We start from the raw sequence: 18142 nt of genomic DNA, 5'->3' as shown, positions 1-18142 counted from the left end.
ACTGTCTTATATTTTGTTTACAGTGGGTTTTTTACATATTCATCTCATTTAATTCTCATAACAACCCTGTGATGTAAGTAGTCCTTCTATTCCATTTTAGAAATGAAGAAACTGGGGTTTTGAGAGGTTAAATGACTTGAATCATAGACTCGACAGTAAACTCCATGAGTGTAAGGATCATGCGTCTGTATCCGCATGTCCACGTCACCTACCACAACACCAGGATAGAGGTGCCACTCAAAAAACACTTGCTAAATGAATGACAGACGTAAAGGTCACCCAGGAGGGAATCTAGGTCTCCTCCCGACCCCACAGCTGCCCTGGAGGTGAAGAGAAGGACTTTCCAATTAAGATAGGATTAAACACAGGGCAGTGAACATGTCATTCTGCTGTCGATGGACAAATTTTGGCTGCTCTATTCCTTCTCCTCCTCAGAGATCATTTCAGTCAGACCAAAGATTTTTTTCTTTTCCCTCAAATGCACAGTCATGGTTCTGAGATCATTCTTGTCCTTGTGATTGGCACATTTTTAGACAAAACTAAAAGTGACAGCCTCATGAGATGGTAGTCACATGGACTCAGTTTGGGATGGATTCCAGACCGAGCTCTGCCCGCCCTCCTCCCACCCCCTTGACCCACCTCCCACCCCCTCACCCCAGTGAGTCACACAGCCGACTGCCCTTCCAAGAACGACTCGAGGCTTTGTTTTCTTTCATCATGCTTTGTGTTGGTCATGTGAGGCTCAGGGTATTAATAGACCATCGCTCGGCCTTCTGAATCTTGTTGTTGGTCCGGGAGATAAATGAAAGGTCTGGCCAGTCCCTCTGTGCCATTTTTCACTCCTCTTTTGACTGTCACGTGCTGGTTGGTGACAGAGCTGAGCCAGACAGGCAGAGGGCATCCAGGGTGGCCACTGCCCATGGACGTTTTGAATTCTTGCCTCTCTTAGTGGCCACTTGGTAGCTCCTGACTTCCGACCTTGGATCACCAGTACTAATCTTAACAAACCAGCCGCTGCCTTTTCCAGGCGCCTTCTTCCCAGTCAGGTGACAGCGTCTCTGCCTGCATGTGTGTGAGAGAGAGATGCCAGGCAGGGAAGGAAAGTTTTGGGGGTGGTTCTTTTTGTTTTTTATTTTTGAACTTAAAGTTATGCTCAGCAAATTAAAAGCCTGTATGTGGTTTGACAGGCTCCCAAGGGGCTCCATGGGGACAGAATTTTTAAACAAATGCTTTGGAAGCAGAGGTTCTTTGAATTGCTTGAGGGCTTGAATCCAACAGTTTCAGTTCTCCTCTGCAGCCCAGTTTTTAGAATGTCACTTTGCTAGTTCCCTCAGCCTTGATTCCAGCACGCAGCACAGTGTCATATCCAGTGTTTACTGATCTGAAGGAAAGTTCAGTTGGGGCCTGGCCAGGAGATGAAACTCCCCTGGAAAGTTTCCGAGGAGCAGGGATTCAAGCTTTCAAATAAAGCTGAGATCTTGGTTCTCTATGTCTAGTTTACTTTTTAAGACTAAGGCTAGTTAGGTTTTCCTGAGGCCTATTGGATTCCGGTAAAATTATTTTCACTTTACATCAACCTCTTTTGTTGATGACTCTGTGAAAGCATGAAGAGTGATAAGGACTCTGCCAAGGCCTCTCACTGCATGTGGAGTAATTGGTAAGGATTAGTTTCTCAAGCCTCACTTTGCCCATCTGTGAAATGGGTCACTGAAGTCTGCAGTTTTACTTTTCAACAATAGAATCTTTGAATTTTTACAAAAATCTTTCCACATCTGTAAAGAATCTTGCTATGGAAGGGAAGGAAGATTGGGCTGAGGGTGGATCAACTTAAGTTTCTCTCTTCTTAATTGCTGATCATGGGGGTGGTGGGAATGGGACATACTTCTTCAATGAACAAACTCACCTTTATTTCCCACCTAATTAATGCCAGCCACTCTGCTCAGGGCTGTATGTGCATGCCCTTGTGAAAAGCTCTCAATAACATCGGGGACTCTAAGTATTAGTAGTACAGATGAGGAAACTGAGGCACCAAGAAACTCAGTCATTTTCTCATAGTCACAGAGACAATAAGTGGTCAAACCAAGACTTGAACCTAAGCCTACAGCTGCAAATATCCTAGCCTCTTAGCAATAGATACTCTACATCCCTGGATTTCTCTCTCTTCCAATGATTGGACTCTTTCTACAAAAAGTTAAGTGCAGTGAAAGAGTGTAATTAATAGGCATTTTCATTGAATGCTGCATAAGCAGGAGATATATCCTGGTAAGAATGGCCACTTCCTTGGAAAGTGCCTGGGAAAGGTGAGCATGAGCATTTAGGTGCCTTGCAAGCAGTCGGTGCCAGTGGGGAAGAAGTTCAGTGCGGGTAAAGAAGTCCTGCTTGGAGTGATTATTCGGAACTCAGACATTCGCAGGTCATAAGAGGTTTTGTTCCCTTCAGAGTACATCAGCTCCACTTGCTGAAGTAGGACAAGCAGAATGAATTAGCCCCGGCTGCAGCCAAACTCTTTATATGTAAAAGAAAAAAAGCAATTAAATATTCAGTCTGATTCTTGGGTTTTGAATTACCCCCATTTGTCTTTCCCTTTGAGCATCTGCTTTTTATTGCATCGTGGCCCTGCCTGCCGTTTATCTCTCCCCGTCAGTCTGTATCTACGTGTCATGTGACTCAAAAGCAAAGATTAGAGGAGAAAAATATCTCTGTATTCTAAGCCTGGCAACTTCTATTTTTACCCACAGCTGTTGGAACTGATAGCGAAGTCACAGCTCACATCCCTGAGTGGCATTGCCCAAAAGAACTTCATGAACATTTTGGAAAAAGTGGTACTGAAAGGTGAGCTCTCTCTCACTCTCTCACCCCTTTTTATAGGCATGGGATGGACAGATGGGTTTTCCAGCAGAGTGGACATGTCATTAGATGTAGGGGAATGTGAGTGGATGGAAAGGAGTCACTCCAGATGCATCTCAGATCCCAGATGAGAAAAAGGCACAACTCCTGCCCATGGCAAAGAGTAAGAGCACCACACTCCTGTCCTTTTCCTGAAATCATCTACCCTGCCGTAAGCCTCTCAGTTTTCTCAGGGTCAACACCTGTCCCCACCTTGGATACCAAGCCTCTGGAGCCCAAATCCCTAGAAAATTGAGCTGCGTACAAGGCAGAAGAGATTCCTGGGCTCTTGGAGCTAGAAGGAACCTTGGGTTTTTGGATCAACTGCGTCATTGTACATATGGGGAAACGGAGGCCCATGAGAAAGAGTGATTTGTGCAGATCACACAAAGAGTCACCCATCCAGGATTAGAACCCATGCTCCCCAGCTCCCCTATGCTCCTACCAATAACCGTCTAAACGGGATGCAAAAGCACCTGCTTTCAGGTCAGGTGAACCGCTGGTGTGGGTGGAACAATGAAAAAGAAAGAGTCTTTGTAAAAAACTAGGGAGACTAGAACAAAGAGGGACCTAGATAACCGAAACTCTGCCCGGTAACCTCGAGTGCAGAAGCTTGTCCAGGCCGAAAGAAAACCGGATCCCCAGAGGCCGTACCCCGGTAACACGAGCAGAATACAGAAGAAGAAAGGCCCACTTACACAATGTAGGGTGTCCCAGTAGCCTAACTATTATTTCTCTTTTTCTTCCCCACCCAAGTCCTGGAAGACCAGCAAAACATTAGACTAATAAGGGAGCTACTCCAGACCCTCTACACGTCCTTGTGCACATTGGTGCAAAGGGTCGGCAAGTGCGTGCTGGTCGGGAACATTAACATGTGGGTGTACCGAATGGAGACGATTCTACACTGGCAGCAGCAGCTGAACAACATTCAGATCACCAGGGTAAGCAGGGCCGCCCAGCTCCGGCCTGGCAGGGGAAGTTGCAGTCAGCTCTTTATCTCCACTCTGGTGCTGAAGAGCCTGGACCGTTCTATTCTGATGCTGTCTACTGAGTGCTGGAGGGGGCCTCCTGATAAAGGGAGGCTGGGAAGAAGAGCTTGGCGAAACAGGATCAGAGGGTGTGAAAGATGAAACGCGGTGGGAAACCCGGCAAGTGGGCTTTGGGGAAGAGGCTGACTGTGCCGCTGAAATCGTTAGTGCTGTTTGCGGGTCTCTCCTCTTCGGCCTTTTCTTCTTAAAGCCTGTGTTGTTTGCAGCTTTTGGATGCAGCCTTGGATACAATAGAGCGGTGGTGGCCGTGGCTTGAAGAACAGGTCCCAACCTTTTAAAATTCTAGTTCCGAATCTCAAGGGTTAGGACAAAGGAAGCCTTTGATTAAAGACTATGAACATACATGTGAGAAAACACATGAGCAATTCTAACTCAAAGCCTCACCCCATTCTCCCCCCAAAAAAAGAAAGAAAAGTCCTATATTACCAGCTTAACTACTATCAGTAGTTTCTTTTCGGTTTTAACTTGGCCCTCGGCTCTCGTCCTCTCACCAGTGAGCAGGAGGACCAAGCCCACAGAAGCTGTGAGGAGATGCGGGGTAATCTCCCAGGGCTCACTAATGGACAGGCGCACTTAGGCAGCTCACGTCGCACTTGGCTGACTTATCTAACCACTGACCACGGCTGCTTTAAGTGGTTCCGGGACCCACGCCGATAAAGTGTGGGTCTGCCCCACCTCTCCAGAAAATAACATGAAAAACCCCTTTGACCTCTTTTAAATGATTCTTTTGCTAAATGAAGTTTTCCCAGTGCAGTGTCCTTGACATTACTGTTCAAAACCTCTGTGTACCTTGGTTTCTTAAACTCTGAAACAGAGGCTTCATAGTATGTGACTTCCGTAGAATCACACACATGCACACACATACATGCATACACATACACACATGCATACATATACACACATGCACCCATCCACACACACACACAATGCAGAGCACAAGCCCAAGTAATCTATCAAAAGTGATCTCAATTCTTTGACTATTATAAGAGAATACAAGACTTTCTTATGAGCGTTTATCTGATTTTTTTAAAATTATTCCATTCCCATCTCTCAAGGGTAGGCATAGTTTGACGATGTAAATTTGAGACCCAAGTTTCCAGCTTATCTCTCACAGAAAACCCACTTACACTTTCTACCTAATCTCTGGCATTCTCTGTAGCCTGGACTTAATACGTCGTGTTTTTTCTAAGCACAGAAGAGAATTACCCAGCCAGTGATATAAATGAGCAAGTCCCATTTGTCCCAAAGCCATCTTCCCTCCAGCAACTTTGGGACACCAATTGGATGTCACTCTTGCCCAGAGCTGGCCTCTGTGCCCTCTGTCCACCTCTCAGGTGCCCCTTGGCCACATCCACCCACGTACCTTGCACTTCTATGGGCTGACTTTCCCAGGGGCCCTTTCACTTGACCCACACACACTCTTGGGAAGTAGCCCTGTAGTTGCTATTTCTTCATTGGGGGGGTGGGGAGACCAGAGAAGTCCAATGACTTTCCCCAAGTAACTCAGCAATTAGAGCAAGGCCAGAACCCTGGACTCCTTATTCCTAAAATGGCAAAGTTTTCTTAACATCAGTGCTTTCCAAACTTTCTTTCAATCCAGTTTTCTTCCAACTATTTATTCAGTGATTCAGCTTTTTGCAAATCTTTTAAATCCAAAGAAATCCCACATAGAGCTGATTAAATACTGAAGTTCATCTCATTCTGCTCATGCCAAGCTATTCTCTGCACACTCTCAGGTTGGTCCTGGCTTGGGCCTTTTAACTTGTCACCTCCCCTGACCACCCAGTCTGTTGAAGCTACTATCATCTCACCTCCTTCAGAGCAGTTATTACCATCTGAAATGACCTCATCTGGGAATTCACTCTGTAGTCTCCATCCACTGTCTCATCAACTCCACAAAGAAAGGACATTACCTTCTTGTCCCCTGCTCTGCCCCCTCTATCTGGCATAGAGTAGAAGGCAGTCAATAAATTTAGCTGAATGAATGAATGATTGAAGGGAAGTTTCCTCCCACCGCCTGCCTGAAGTACTTGTTCAAAGGTCAGAGTATTACAATCAGAAAATAATGCCCTGTACTATGGATGATGATGACGATTTACCAACTGCAGGATTCGGGGCAAATTATTCAACCACTTCATGTCTCAATTTCCTCATTTGGAAAATAGGGCAATAAAGTGTATCTCATAGCGCTGGTGTGAGATTTAAGAAGTTAATACATGAAAAGCACTTGGAACTGTGCCTGCCATGCAGTAAGTATTATAAATGCATCAGCTGTTATGATTATTAAGGGCTCACTCTGTGGCGGACACTCTTCTAAGTCCTTTACATACTGCAGTGCTGGGGTCCAACCCCAGCAGGTCCAGGGGTCCCCAAAGGTGTGGACGGAGTCGGCGAAGATGGAACGACACAGAAGCAGCGTTCAGTTGATCAGCAGCCTAGCCAGGATCTCTAGCCAAGTTCTGGTCAGGATCTCCGGCAAGTTCTGGTTAGGATCTCCAGCCAGGTTCTGTGTCCATGTTCTCTTGCTAGGCTCTCCAGCCAGGTTCTCCAGCCAGGTTCTGTAGCCATGTTCCCTTGCTAGGTTCTCCAGCCAGGTTCTGTCCAGGTTCTCCAGCCAGGTTCAGTCACCAGGTTCTAGTCAGGTTCTCTTGCCATGTTCTAGCCAGGTTCTGTAGCCAGGTTCTGTCTCTAGGTTCTTCGGCCAGGTTCTCTCGCTAGGTTCTGTCTCTAGGTTCTGTGGCCAGTTTCTGTCCAGGATCTTTTGCCATGTTCTCTCCAGCGAAGTTCTTCTGTCTCTAGGTTCTGTGTAGGTTCTGTGTGTAGGTTCTGTGTCTAGGTTCTGTCTCTCTTGGTTCTGTCTTCTAAGTTCTGTCTCTATTGTCTTGTTACATCTGTATTTATACCAGTTGATTCCAATCCTATCAATCTCTATTCCAAAGGTTAGGGCGTTTCTTATCTCTATTCCAGGGAGTAAAGATTATGTAGCTTAAGCATGATTGTTCGTAGTTAAAGTGATTAATTACCCGCCTGGCACTTAGTTAAGGGGTTTTATTCCCTCCCTAACTTGAGGGGAAAATCCCTACCTGGGGAAACAATCTTTCTCAGAGAGGTGACCTTGGTTAAAACACATAGTGCCAAGAAGGTGAGCAAACATATTAAGAACAGTATGCCATATATGCCAGGTCCCTTGAAACAGCAAGGATGGACCGGCTCCCGGCACTGCAGGATGGGGCAGAAGTAGGTTTATAGTTGTGTGTGAAATAGAGTCTATTCTTGTATTATTCTTAGTCGTATTACTTTCTGTATGAACAACTGTAAACCCACTTTTGCCCCACCCTGTATATCAACCCATCTAGTGAATAACTAACTGTAAGTAGGAGTCATCATAACAGCTAATAGTTCCTGAGCACTGTGCTAAGGACTTGCATGCATCCGCTCATCCATTCCTCCCAGCAACACTATGAGATATGCGTTTCCTCATTTTGTAGATGACTAAGTAGTTAGGAATAACCTGGCCGGGGTCTCACCACCTTTAAGACAGAGCTTGGGGGTTGAACCCAGACCTGTCTGCAGAGGCTGTGCTTTCATCAATGCTCTCTCCTCCCTCAGGCCCTCCTTCTCGACCCTCCTTGGCCATGAGCTGCAAGATTTTGAGAGCAGGAAACCCTGAGAGTCATGAGGAGCTTTTCATGCAAATGAATAGAGAAAGAGAGAGGGAGGGAGAGAGAGAGGAGAAAGAGAGAAGGGGTTTAATTACTTCAGTCTGGACTGTATTTAAAAAGCTTACTTTTTAACAGTTTGGACCAAAGAAAAGTACTTTATTACACGAAAGTATTAACAGGTGACATTTACATGAATTGCTTTCAAGTTGTCAAAGTTCTATCAGTATCTTGTCCATAAAAATTTTATATCTAACTCTATGGAGTCAGGTTTTTATTGGCAAACTAATTAGTATAATAAAGGATGAAAAATGAAAAGAACGTGGTTGGGGGCGGGGGGTTAAGTAGAATCACAGAGCGCTGTGAGCGAGGCAGGGTTTTGAAGCCTGTGAGCAGGGAGGACATAAAGGATTTAGCCAAATGCTCGATCAGAGGAGCAAGAGTAACTTATTTTTCTCTTAAATGTTTATATTCAAGAAGAAGAAGGCACACAAGCAGTTAACCACGTATCAGGAGTAAGGGCTCAGCATGGGGTCTGGGCAAGAATTTTGGAAAAGTTCAGGTTTGAAAATTCGAGGGTGAACTCTGCCAAGCGGACTTTAATAGGAGTTCATATAATAATTGGCCTGGGAGTTTTAACCAAAAAAGTAGATGCTTTGAAGTGCTGGGAACAAAGAGAAAACCTCTTGGCAGTTTTATTAGCTCACATGATCAGCAGCAGATGATAAACGACAAATAGGTCTCGGGCCTTCTGCAGCCAGGCAGAGCCCTGAATTTTACAAACAATTGAAAGTTCAACCCCGCAGCCTGAGCAATAAAAATTGCCAAGTCATAGACACTTCTGATGAGTTAGGATGCTGAAATGGCTCCAGACCTGAGCTTGTCGGAGCTAGAAAGGATCTTCAGAATCTTCTAAACCAATTAATTTTGGACATGGGCAGACAGACCCACACTTCCCAAGGGTACCTGGGACCCAGATCTGTTGCATGTCCATCCCGTGTCCCTCCCATGTCAGTTCCCATACTTCTTCATAGGCCATCCTTCCAGGTCCCCCGCCACTGCCACCTTCCCTCTACATGCCTGTCCTGCTTTGCAGGGGACACAGGATGGAATTGCTAATTGCATGTCCCCCAGGAATGCTGGTGGTCGGGCTTTGATGTGCTCCTACGGAGTCTAGTTCCCTAGAAATTTGAGAAGGAAACTAGATACCCATTCCCAGGATATTTTCCCCCGAGCTAAGGAAGGGTTTCTTCATTCTGTACTTCTTTTCCTGTGACCCGCAGAGGTGACAGAATATTCAGCTAAAAATGTCAGTAGTGCACACTCAGAAAGCCCACCCAGGAATCAAGAACCACAGTCTCAGGTGATTTGTGCTGACTTCTTACCCAGATGGCAGCATCTAGTTGATGCTCTAGACCTGTCGGCAAATACTGAGGACTGTCTATGTAGAGACTGCTCGCAGAGTGCTTCCTGCATGCCTCCTAGGTAGTATTTAACAGATTTTCCTAGAAGTATTTGCTTGTTTCTGGGTCTCTCACCTGCCTAATGAGCCATTGCAGCACCTCCAGGGCCAGCCCATAGTAAGCCCTCAAAAAGTGTTGCTTGTGCTGGGCTAGTCAGCAAAGAATACTAAGTTAGACCCTAGCTTCAGGGATGGGGGTCTGGGTGGGTTAACATGAACTCATCCAATTTAAGCAACAAAGGGCTTAAATAAACGTTCAGGAATATAGTTGAGAAGCTCGTGATTAATTACCAAGACATTATCCACAGACAAACAGTGTTCAAAATGTTCCCTGGGGCCCTAGGTCTGAATAGAGATGCCTCCATGGCTGGTGGCATTTAGGCTACCAGGGTTCTGGGTGCCATATTCACAGTGCGAGTACATGTGTGCACACACACAAGCACACACACACACATGCACACACATACACACAGACACCAACCAGTGCAGGGTCATTTTGCTGCTGCTGTTGACCTATTTAATGATTCGGGTGTCATTCATTCCACAAATATTTATTGAGTGCCAACTATATGCTAGGCGCTCTTCCAGGCATTGGGGACACAGCAAAGAAAAAAGATCAAACGTCCTGCCTCCTTGGACTTACATCCTAACAGCAATGTGGTATCCCGGCTTCCTTTTGTAAAAGGCTGCATTATAAAACCAAAGGGGGCCTGCAGCCAAAAGCACCTGAGAGAGAGCGTAGGGATTCTGGGGAGATGCGAAGAATAAGGCCTGAGGGAGTCGCAAGCTCCAGAAAGGCCTTTTGGAGGAAGCGTACCATTTGGATGGGCAGAGAGGGAGGGCAGGGGAAGCGGAGGCCTCATGGGCAGCGTGTTTGGGGGCTGGTGAGCAAACCTGCTCGGGGGGTCGGTGGTCACCAGGGGCCAGTGAGGTAGGAGGCTGGGGCGGCGGGCAGGGGGTACTCTGTCCAGGACAGTGAGCGCTCACAGAAGGTAGCGAATCTCCTAATTGAGTGAACTGACTAAAGCAGGAGAAGCCAACATGTGCTGCTGGGGAAATCTTGAGTCAACGCACGAGGCTTTGTGAAGCAGGAAAATCTCCTGGCACCATTCAGCTCCAGCGGTCCAGGCTCTTCTCTGTGGTCTCAGCCATGGTCCTGTGTCTGTGCTTAGGGCAGAGGGAATTGCTGCTTTGATGTCTGATCAGTAAACCAGCTTGAAGATGGAGGGTGAGGGGACAGCTGCATCCTTGGGGGCTGTGGCCTGGTGACCTGCTGCTCTCTGCCCCAAGACTTAACATCGCCCTTCTCCCCACAGCCTGCCTTCAAAGGCCTCACCTTCACCGACCTGCCTTTGTGCCTGCAACTGAACATCATGCAGAGGCTGAGCGACGGGCGCGACCTGGTCAGCCTGGGCCAGGTGGGCCCCAACCTGCACGTGCTCAGCGAGGACCGGCTGCTGTGGAAGAGGCTCTGCCTGTACCACTTCTCCGAGCGGCAGGTCGGTGCGGCCCCGCGGGCACTCCTTCCTTCTCCCCCCTCCTCGGTCCCCACCTCAAGCTTCCTTGGCGTCTCCTCAAGCTTGAAGTGTGGGTGCCCACCCTCCAGGGCTCCCTGGTTTGACTGGAAAACAACAGTCGGAGGACTTTCTAAATTGTGTGTGTGAGAGATTTTGGTATTTTTTAGGTGGTTTTGATGGGGGGAAAAAACACACCTTCATAACCATCCACATTTTACAACTTTCTAAAAAAAATATTTCACAAATTGACCCCAGTCCTTCTTTTCTATAACAAAGTAACTTATACTTTTATGATATACTACAGCTAAAGTACTTTTACAGGTATTATTTCATTTTATATTAATGACCCCAGGAAGGGTGGGTATCATGATGTCCACTTTAAACAGATGAGGAGATTTGGGCCACAAATGGCTAAGTAACATCGAAATTAGTGAAGGGGTTCTCTAGTTGAAGAAACTGGCCTTGAATTTGAACTTGGGCCTCTTGACGCCAACTCTGGGCTCTTCCCCCGCCTCCTGCTGCCTCAGTCTTGTTTTCTAACTTCTTTATATAGAAGTGTGAGGTCAACTAGTTCTGCTCATGAAGCCTGTAATGTTTACATATAAAATAGAGCCACTGTGCCAGGCAGTCACTGCATCTCCCTGGAAATGATCACTCAAGCTAGAGCAAAGAAAAGATTGACATTGTTCATTGAGATCACCTAAACTTTAATTATTTTAATTTATTGATTTTGAGAGAGAGAGAGAGAGAGAGAGAGAGAGAAACATTGATTTATTGTTTCACTTACCTATGCACTCATTGGTTGTTCCTTTTATGTGCCCTGACCAGAGATCAAACCCACAACCAATATTGGCATATTTGGACGATGCTCTAACCAACTGAGCTACCTGGCCAGTACTAGCCAAATGCAGTTTAGTGGAGGTCACTAGAACAGTGGTTCTCAACCTTCTGGCCCTTTAAATATAGTTCCTCATGTTGTGACCCAACCATAAAATTATTTTTGTTGCTACTTCATAACTGTAATGTTGCTACTGTTATGAATCGTAATGTAAATATCTGAGATGCAGGATGGTCTTAGGCGATCCCTGTGAAAGGGTTGTTCGACCGCCAAAGGGGTTGCGGCCCACAGGTTGAGAACCGCTGCACTAGAAAGATGTCACCAACCACCTGTTTCCTTCAAAGACTGATTAAAAGCTGTTTATCAGAAGCTGCTTCTTTCTATCTTGGCTATTTCCCCCTAGCTATTATAGGGTAGAGATGAAAAAGGAGGGAAGCAGTGGGAGCAGAACTTTCAGAACCAGAAAACCACAAGCCCTCTCCTTGCTGAACTCTCCTGCAACGACTTTTATTTGATATTTAGATCCGCAAGCGATTGATTCTGTCGGACAAAGGACAGCTGGATTGGAAGAAGATGTATTTTAAACTCGTGCGATGCTACCCACGGAAAGAGCAGTATGGAGACACCCTACAGCTTTGCAAACACTGTCACATTCTTTCCTGGAAGGTATGTTCCTCGGAGGTGGCAGCCACAGACCCCTTGCCCAGCCCCTAAGAGCCAATAGTACGAGCCATTACGACACCAACTCCTTTCCTAATTGCAACCTCCAGCTGAAGGTGAAGATAAAACCAGTTCTGTCCCTGGGGAAAAAACTTTCAAAGACTATAATTTCCTTAAAACCCCCCTTTTAAGTTTATTTTTTTCTTCAACCCACCCACCCCCAAATTCTCCCATCTCTGAACACAAGTGCATATGCGTGCACTCACGTGTGTGCGCTCATGTACACACACACACACACACACACACACACACCTCTTTAGTTTTTGCAGAATTTATGGCATTCTTGGCAGAGGGATGTTGTTTTGAGTTGGGCAATGCCTTATGGTGCTCCAAGCCAACGAGATGCTTCTGAGAACTCAAACCTGACCTTGATGTTCCTTTGCAGGGCACCGACCACCCGTGCACAGCCAATAACCCCGAGAGCTGCTCCGTTTCACTCTCTCCCCAGGACTTTATCAACTTGTTCAAGTTCTGAATCACAGCCCATGACAACACTTCCGAAGGGCTCCCTGCTGATTGGATGTTGGGAATACAGAGTTTGGACACTTCATTTGTAAATAGTGTACATTTTAAACATTGGCTCGAAGCTTCTGAGATAAGTCACGGAGAGGACACTGGAGGGGAGAAATACAGTCGCTGGCTGGGAACTTAAGAATATGGACTTCTCATTAGAATTGGTATGGAAAAGCAGAGATACTGTAAATAAACTTTATTCTCCCTAGCGATTTGCCAGCAAGATGATAAGGGCAGGAGTTCCGTGTCATCGGTGAAAATGGAATTCTCTTGGTGGTCACGGGAACTCCTGCATATAGAGTTCCTCAGAGATGCAGAAGAAGGGGCAAAACTCGAATACAAGAGAGAACACACTTTGTTTACAACGTGAAAATGTGTTTAAAAAGAAAGAAGAAAAACTGCAGATGAGAAATCCCTGGGCTTTTGGTTTTGGTTTGGGGTTAGCTTTGAAAAGGCAACGGAGTACCACCCATCTTACCCCCACACATAGGGCCTTATCTTAGGAAGATATCACACAATAGTCTACCTCGGAAAGCATACAGCGACCTCTCTGACAGTGCGTCGTCCCGTAGGCAGTGTCTGTGCGTCTCGTTTTCTCATCAGATAAAAAGTGATTGAAAATGAAGGGGGTCTTGGAGGCAGTCCTCATTAGGCTCCTTGGGAGGTGAAGGGGGCAGTCTTCAGAGTTGCCTCTCTGCTAGAACCACCTCAAAACATGCAGGCCTTTTATCCTTCTGTGTCATAGCTCATTCAGGGCAACAGAAGGCCAATTAAAAACCATCCCAGAGGATGTCCAATCACAGAAAAGATCATTAGTCACCCCCTGCTGTTTAATTTCTTGGCATGTCTGCTTCCTGGGGCATCTTCTCGGAAAAGTGAAAGCGTATCTCTGTGGACTGGTCAGAGCCAGAGTGCTGATAAAGGCCTGTGAAGCCGGTGTGACATGTCAGTGGAACCCTTCCTCTTGATGGGTGATGAGCTGAGGAGCTTTCTTTTCGTTACGCCCCACGGCTACATGTGGTCGACCTGAGCGAGGGCTTCTTGCAGGGTGATAACATAAAGCCTGGCGTTCCAGCCAAATAGGGAACAGAGGTGCTTAGAGTTCGTCCTAAACATGCTTTGTACCCCAGGGGATCTTGCTTGGCCAATACCAGTAGGTAACTATGTGGGAGAAAAATCTCAGGATGTAATGAGTTCGTTATCAAATATTCCTGGGATAGGGTGGGGAGTGTTTTTGTTTTTTACTTTTTATAGAACTTTGCTTTTCTACAATAATGTACATATTTTTGCCATTGTATTTGCTTTGCCCTTTTTTTTTTTTTCTTGTAAATAAAGTTGCCACCCTGCATGTGCTTGGAAAATAAGTGAAGCAAAATAGGAACTTGGTTCACATCCACTCTGAGAATCAGTGAATCCTTAGGGGTTGAACTTGGGGTGACCTGAAGAGGGGAAAGATGGGTAGGCATGTACAGAAACAAGCCCAGGGACCAGCTAGTGATGCGGGGCCGTCGCATGCCCTTCCCTCAACACGCAGCTCAAGTACCAACATTTGGAAGAGAAGCCAGCTGTTAGTCGATGCTCCTCACTTTGCAATGTTTGTGCCCACACCAGGGCTTCTCAGTAATTTTTTCATGATCACCCTCCAAGAAGAAAAAATCAAATTGAATTTAAATTCTCCCTAATGAGAAAAATTAAATATTAGACAAAATCTTATTGGGTGATATTGAGCTGTGGGGTGCCACAAACCATTGTAATACTGAGAGGTGTTTGGTCTCCTCTCCCCGCCGAGTCAAGGTCACACTGAGAATGCAGGGTCTACACTGAGGAATTAAAAAGCTTCCATAATTCAGACGGCTTTTCTCAAGTGTCTCGGCTTTCTTAAAGATGTGGGGTGAGAGCTTTGGAACCTTTGACTGTTTATAATTTTAGGGTTAGGTGTTCATGGCCTTCCACATCTTCCCACCAACTCGTGACCTCTGACCCTTCATGTTGATCAAGGAGGTGGCAGCTCAAGGGCACCTTCAGGTTTACAGTCCCAGAAATGTCACCTGCTCTGGACTCTCAGCACAAAGCTGGCGAACCAGCCTCGGTGGGACTGTCCGCAATCCTCACGCTTGCTCAAGGCAAGGTGCGTGGGTGCAAGGCAACCCCTACCATAAGTGACAGGGTTATGGTTTTCTGAGATGTTTGCCTAGAGGGTGTCTCGGCTTTCCCATCTCCTCTGGCGTCACTGGAGGTGGTGTGTGACAGTCAAGAGGAATTTTTAAGGAAGAAAAGAGAAAGCGACATCTGGTTCTCTTTCAGTGGAAGAGGAGACTAAGAAGGAAATGGCAGGTGCAGAGGGAGAGGGAAAGGAATAGAAGTGGCATCTCTTGGAAGCTGTGGTTTGTGTGAGGGCAATGGGGACGCGCATAGCTGTCACAGAGCATCTGTGTTGGTAGCAGTGCAGCGTGGTCAGAGCCTCCCCTGTAAGTAAAGTGAGGTAGGAAGAACATTCGTGTTCCCTGGGCACTATCATCTATAGAATGCCTAGGCAAACCCTCCTAGGACAACCCCAGCTAAAAAACAAAAACAAGGAATCCCTGTCTCAGAACTGCAGGTCTAAAAGCCAGAAGGGACATGCCAATGGAAATCGCTGGAAGAGATAGACCACTCTGCTCTCTTTGCTGTACACCCCAATCCTGTGGAGTAACATTTGAGATTGATGGCAAATATGAAGTAATTTGGACTTCCAGAAAAGGAAGGAGTTTTGTACAGAGGAGTGTGAGCAAATCCACAGGCATGTTATCATTTGGTCCAACTCAAAGGTCGATGAGCAAGAGCCTAGAGCTTCTTGAGACTGGAGAACAGCATTTGAGGAGGGGAGAATATGCGAAGCTTAGGAGTGTTCACTTTATAGCGAGATCCAGAAAAACGTGTAATGACACCTTAAACTAGACTGGTTATTACTCAACGCTGTTACTTTGAGCAGATGGATCAGTCGCGTGGGAGGGCCAGTGGCAGAAATTTCAAGGTGTCAGTTGTGCGGTGACATTTGTTTCATGATGATCAATTTTATATTGAAGTGGCTCAGAGCAGATATTTTAGATGAGCTGGGTTTATACTGCAAAACTCAACACAAGCGCGGGCTTTGCTTGGCGGTGGTGAGGTAAGACAACGAGTGTGTATTGCATTACTGCCACAGCTGTCATCTTTGTAGATTCAAAAACTTTTTCACGACAAGCTTGCTGTTACCACAGGCTCCTTGTTCCCGTTGTTTTTGTGGGCGAAGAGGAAGAGTTTGGAATTTCATTTGTCTGAGCAAGGGGTATGATGTACAAGAAGGTCAATCATTTCAAGACATGTTCAACGGTATCTCATCCTTAGCGTTCAATACAGAGTTTATCAAAATATGCACCTGAGTTTATATTTTCCTGCCAGGCTGTAGGGCAAAAAATGTCTTGCTATGCAAATACTCTATTTTATGTGTGAATTTTTTAAACTGTAATTTTATGTGTGAATTTTTTTCTAACGAAACTATATCATCAGTTTCTATGTCGACATCTGTTGTTTTGTGTGTGTTTTTAATCTGTTTCCAACTCCCTGAGTCTGTGAACCATCCCTCTGACTGGATGCTGGCCTAAAATCCTATTAGTGTTTAAACAGACCTCAGAGATACCTTGAACCTCTAGCAAATGCAGACCCGTGACTCTTTGATATATCTTGGGCTCTTGATGTCTTCAACAAACAAGATTGTAATCCCTCTAAATTCGTTTTCTGTAGATGCTTTCTTCTCTGTTTTGTTAAGGAAAGTAAACCCCCCATGGTTTTCCAAGGGAAGGAAAGTCTTACCCCAGACTTTAGTGCTGGAAGGGAGGTTAGAGATGTTGAAGTCTGGTCCTCCCTGTGCCTCAGCCCCCCTGGTACTCAATGGTAGACCCGACCATAAACCTGGGATGTTCTGAGGCCTTGACTTTGTGCCCCCTGCCCCCACACCTTTCTGTGTGGCTGGAGACACGTGAAACCAACCTGATTCTTCTCAAGGCCTTCACTGAGGAAGGCAAGCATGAGGGTCCAGTGTTAGGCATCTGGCCGTCACTTTTAAGTCCCTGGTTCTTCCTGGAGAAATCCAGGAGCCACTTAAAATTTTTACAGACGTCTAACTCTGTGCGAGCACAGCATTCTAGTGAGTGCAACCTGCCGGCCACAAAGTAAGCAAAGTGTTTTGACAAATTCATTTTCCCTGGGTACTTACATTTTAATTATAAAAGTGGCCCTTAAGACAGATAATAGCTGAGCATTTGGCTTGCCTTCTAGAACCTGAAGTTCTGATGATTACCAAGCAGGCATTTCCTCTCTCCTTAAACTGAGAGGTACATTTAATCCACCCCCTCCACCTCCCTGTCCTCTGGTACCTGCTGTGGAGCCCATCCCGGGAGCCTCTATCCCCGCGGGAGTTTGCTCTCTGCTAAACCTCTTCTCTACTAAGTGGGGGGCGGGGGGAAGGATTATTCCATGAGACAGCAAGGAGCAAGGAACCACGATATTCAAGTCTGTCTGCTGGACATTTTCCAAAGTGTCCTTGAACTCAACTCAGCAAACAAAACTTCCTGAAAAACCTCTCAAAACTTAGGCCCTGCTCCATTTGGCCAAAAATGGATGGCTGCTCCAAAACTCTGAACTTCTTGAAACTCCATCTGCTACAACATTACTTCTGGAGTCTGAACGTGACTTTTTCTGTCTTCGAGTATAGAAATGTTTGTTTAATTAACGATACACAGGCCTGTGAAGCAGAAGGCTCCAAGCGGTGTTCTACCCTTGAGCACTCTTGGCGCCATCTTGATTCTACCAAGTGCCAATCACCCTGGCTCAAGGGGCTATATTCAAGTCCATGTCCTGAGCTTAGACGCGTTTCTTTTTTAATGACAAATAGTACAGGGGGTTGGACATTGTAACTGAAAGTATAAGGTTAGATCAATTACATGCAAAGATGTTCCTTTAATATCGTGTGAGCTGAGTCCATCTGTATAAATTATTTGCACACTTTTCTTGCATGATGAACTGACATTTTTATAGTTTGTACCAGACGGTGGCATATTTTTGTAAAACTTTTTGACACTGAATTGCAATAAATGTTTTTCCAACAACACACACGGGTGCATTTTTGGTGTGTATCAATTCCAGTTGGCTTTTTATCATACTGAGTGTGTTTATCTTTTGCCTCACTATGCTTATATGCCTTCTCCCAGAAACTTCTCATTGTTGTAAAATTTCTAGGAATACATAGAAAAAGAAGCTTGCTGCTGGGTACCAACCTGAGTCAGTAATACAGCATTATGCTTACATGAGATATTTCTATATTTGCTGTTTGTATAGTACAAAGATTAGGGAATAATGAACTTTCAAGTCGATATCAATGTACTCACCAACATTTAATGAATAACTACTATATGCTAGACCAGCCGTGGGCAAACTACGGCCCGCGGGCTGGATCCAGCCCGTTTAAAATGAATAAAACT

The 18142-nt window shown here is 45.7% G+C and overlaps 1 protein-coding gene across 1 annotated transcript in view; it reads left to right on the top strand.

Annotated features, from left to right (window-relative positions):
• FBXO32 (F-box protein 32) overlaps positions 1-17774 on the top strand; it is a 36458-nt gene extending 18684 nt beyond the window's left edge. Inside the window, exons 5-9 of the mRNA XM_036338620.1 lie at positions 2739-2832; positions 3643-3827; positions 10373-10555; positions 11934-12077; positions 12517-17774. Coding sequence (XP_036194513.1) covers positions 2739-2832; positions 3643-3827; positions 10373-10555; positions 11934-12077; positions 12517-12606 — 696 coding nt within the window. The 3' untranslated portion in view covers positions 12607-17774. The remainder of the gene's footprint in view (positions 1-2738; positions 2833-3642; positions 3828-10372; positions 10556-11933; positions 12078-12516) is intronic.
• The last annotated feature ends 368 nt before the right edge of the window (positions 17775-18142 follow it).

Source organism: Myotis myotis, unplaced genomic scaffold, assembly GCF_014108235.1.
Source record: "Myotis myotis isolate mMyoMyo1 unplaced genomic scaffold, mMyoMyo1.p scaffold_m19_p_16, whole genome shotgun sequence".
Lineage (NCBI taxonomy): Eukaryota > Metazoa > Chordata > Mammalia > Chiroptera > Vespertilionidae > Myotis > Myotis myotis.
Note: the sequence above shows the minus strand (reverse complement) of the source record. Positions and strands in the feature narration are given on the sequence as shown.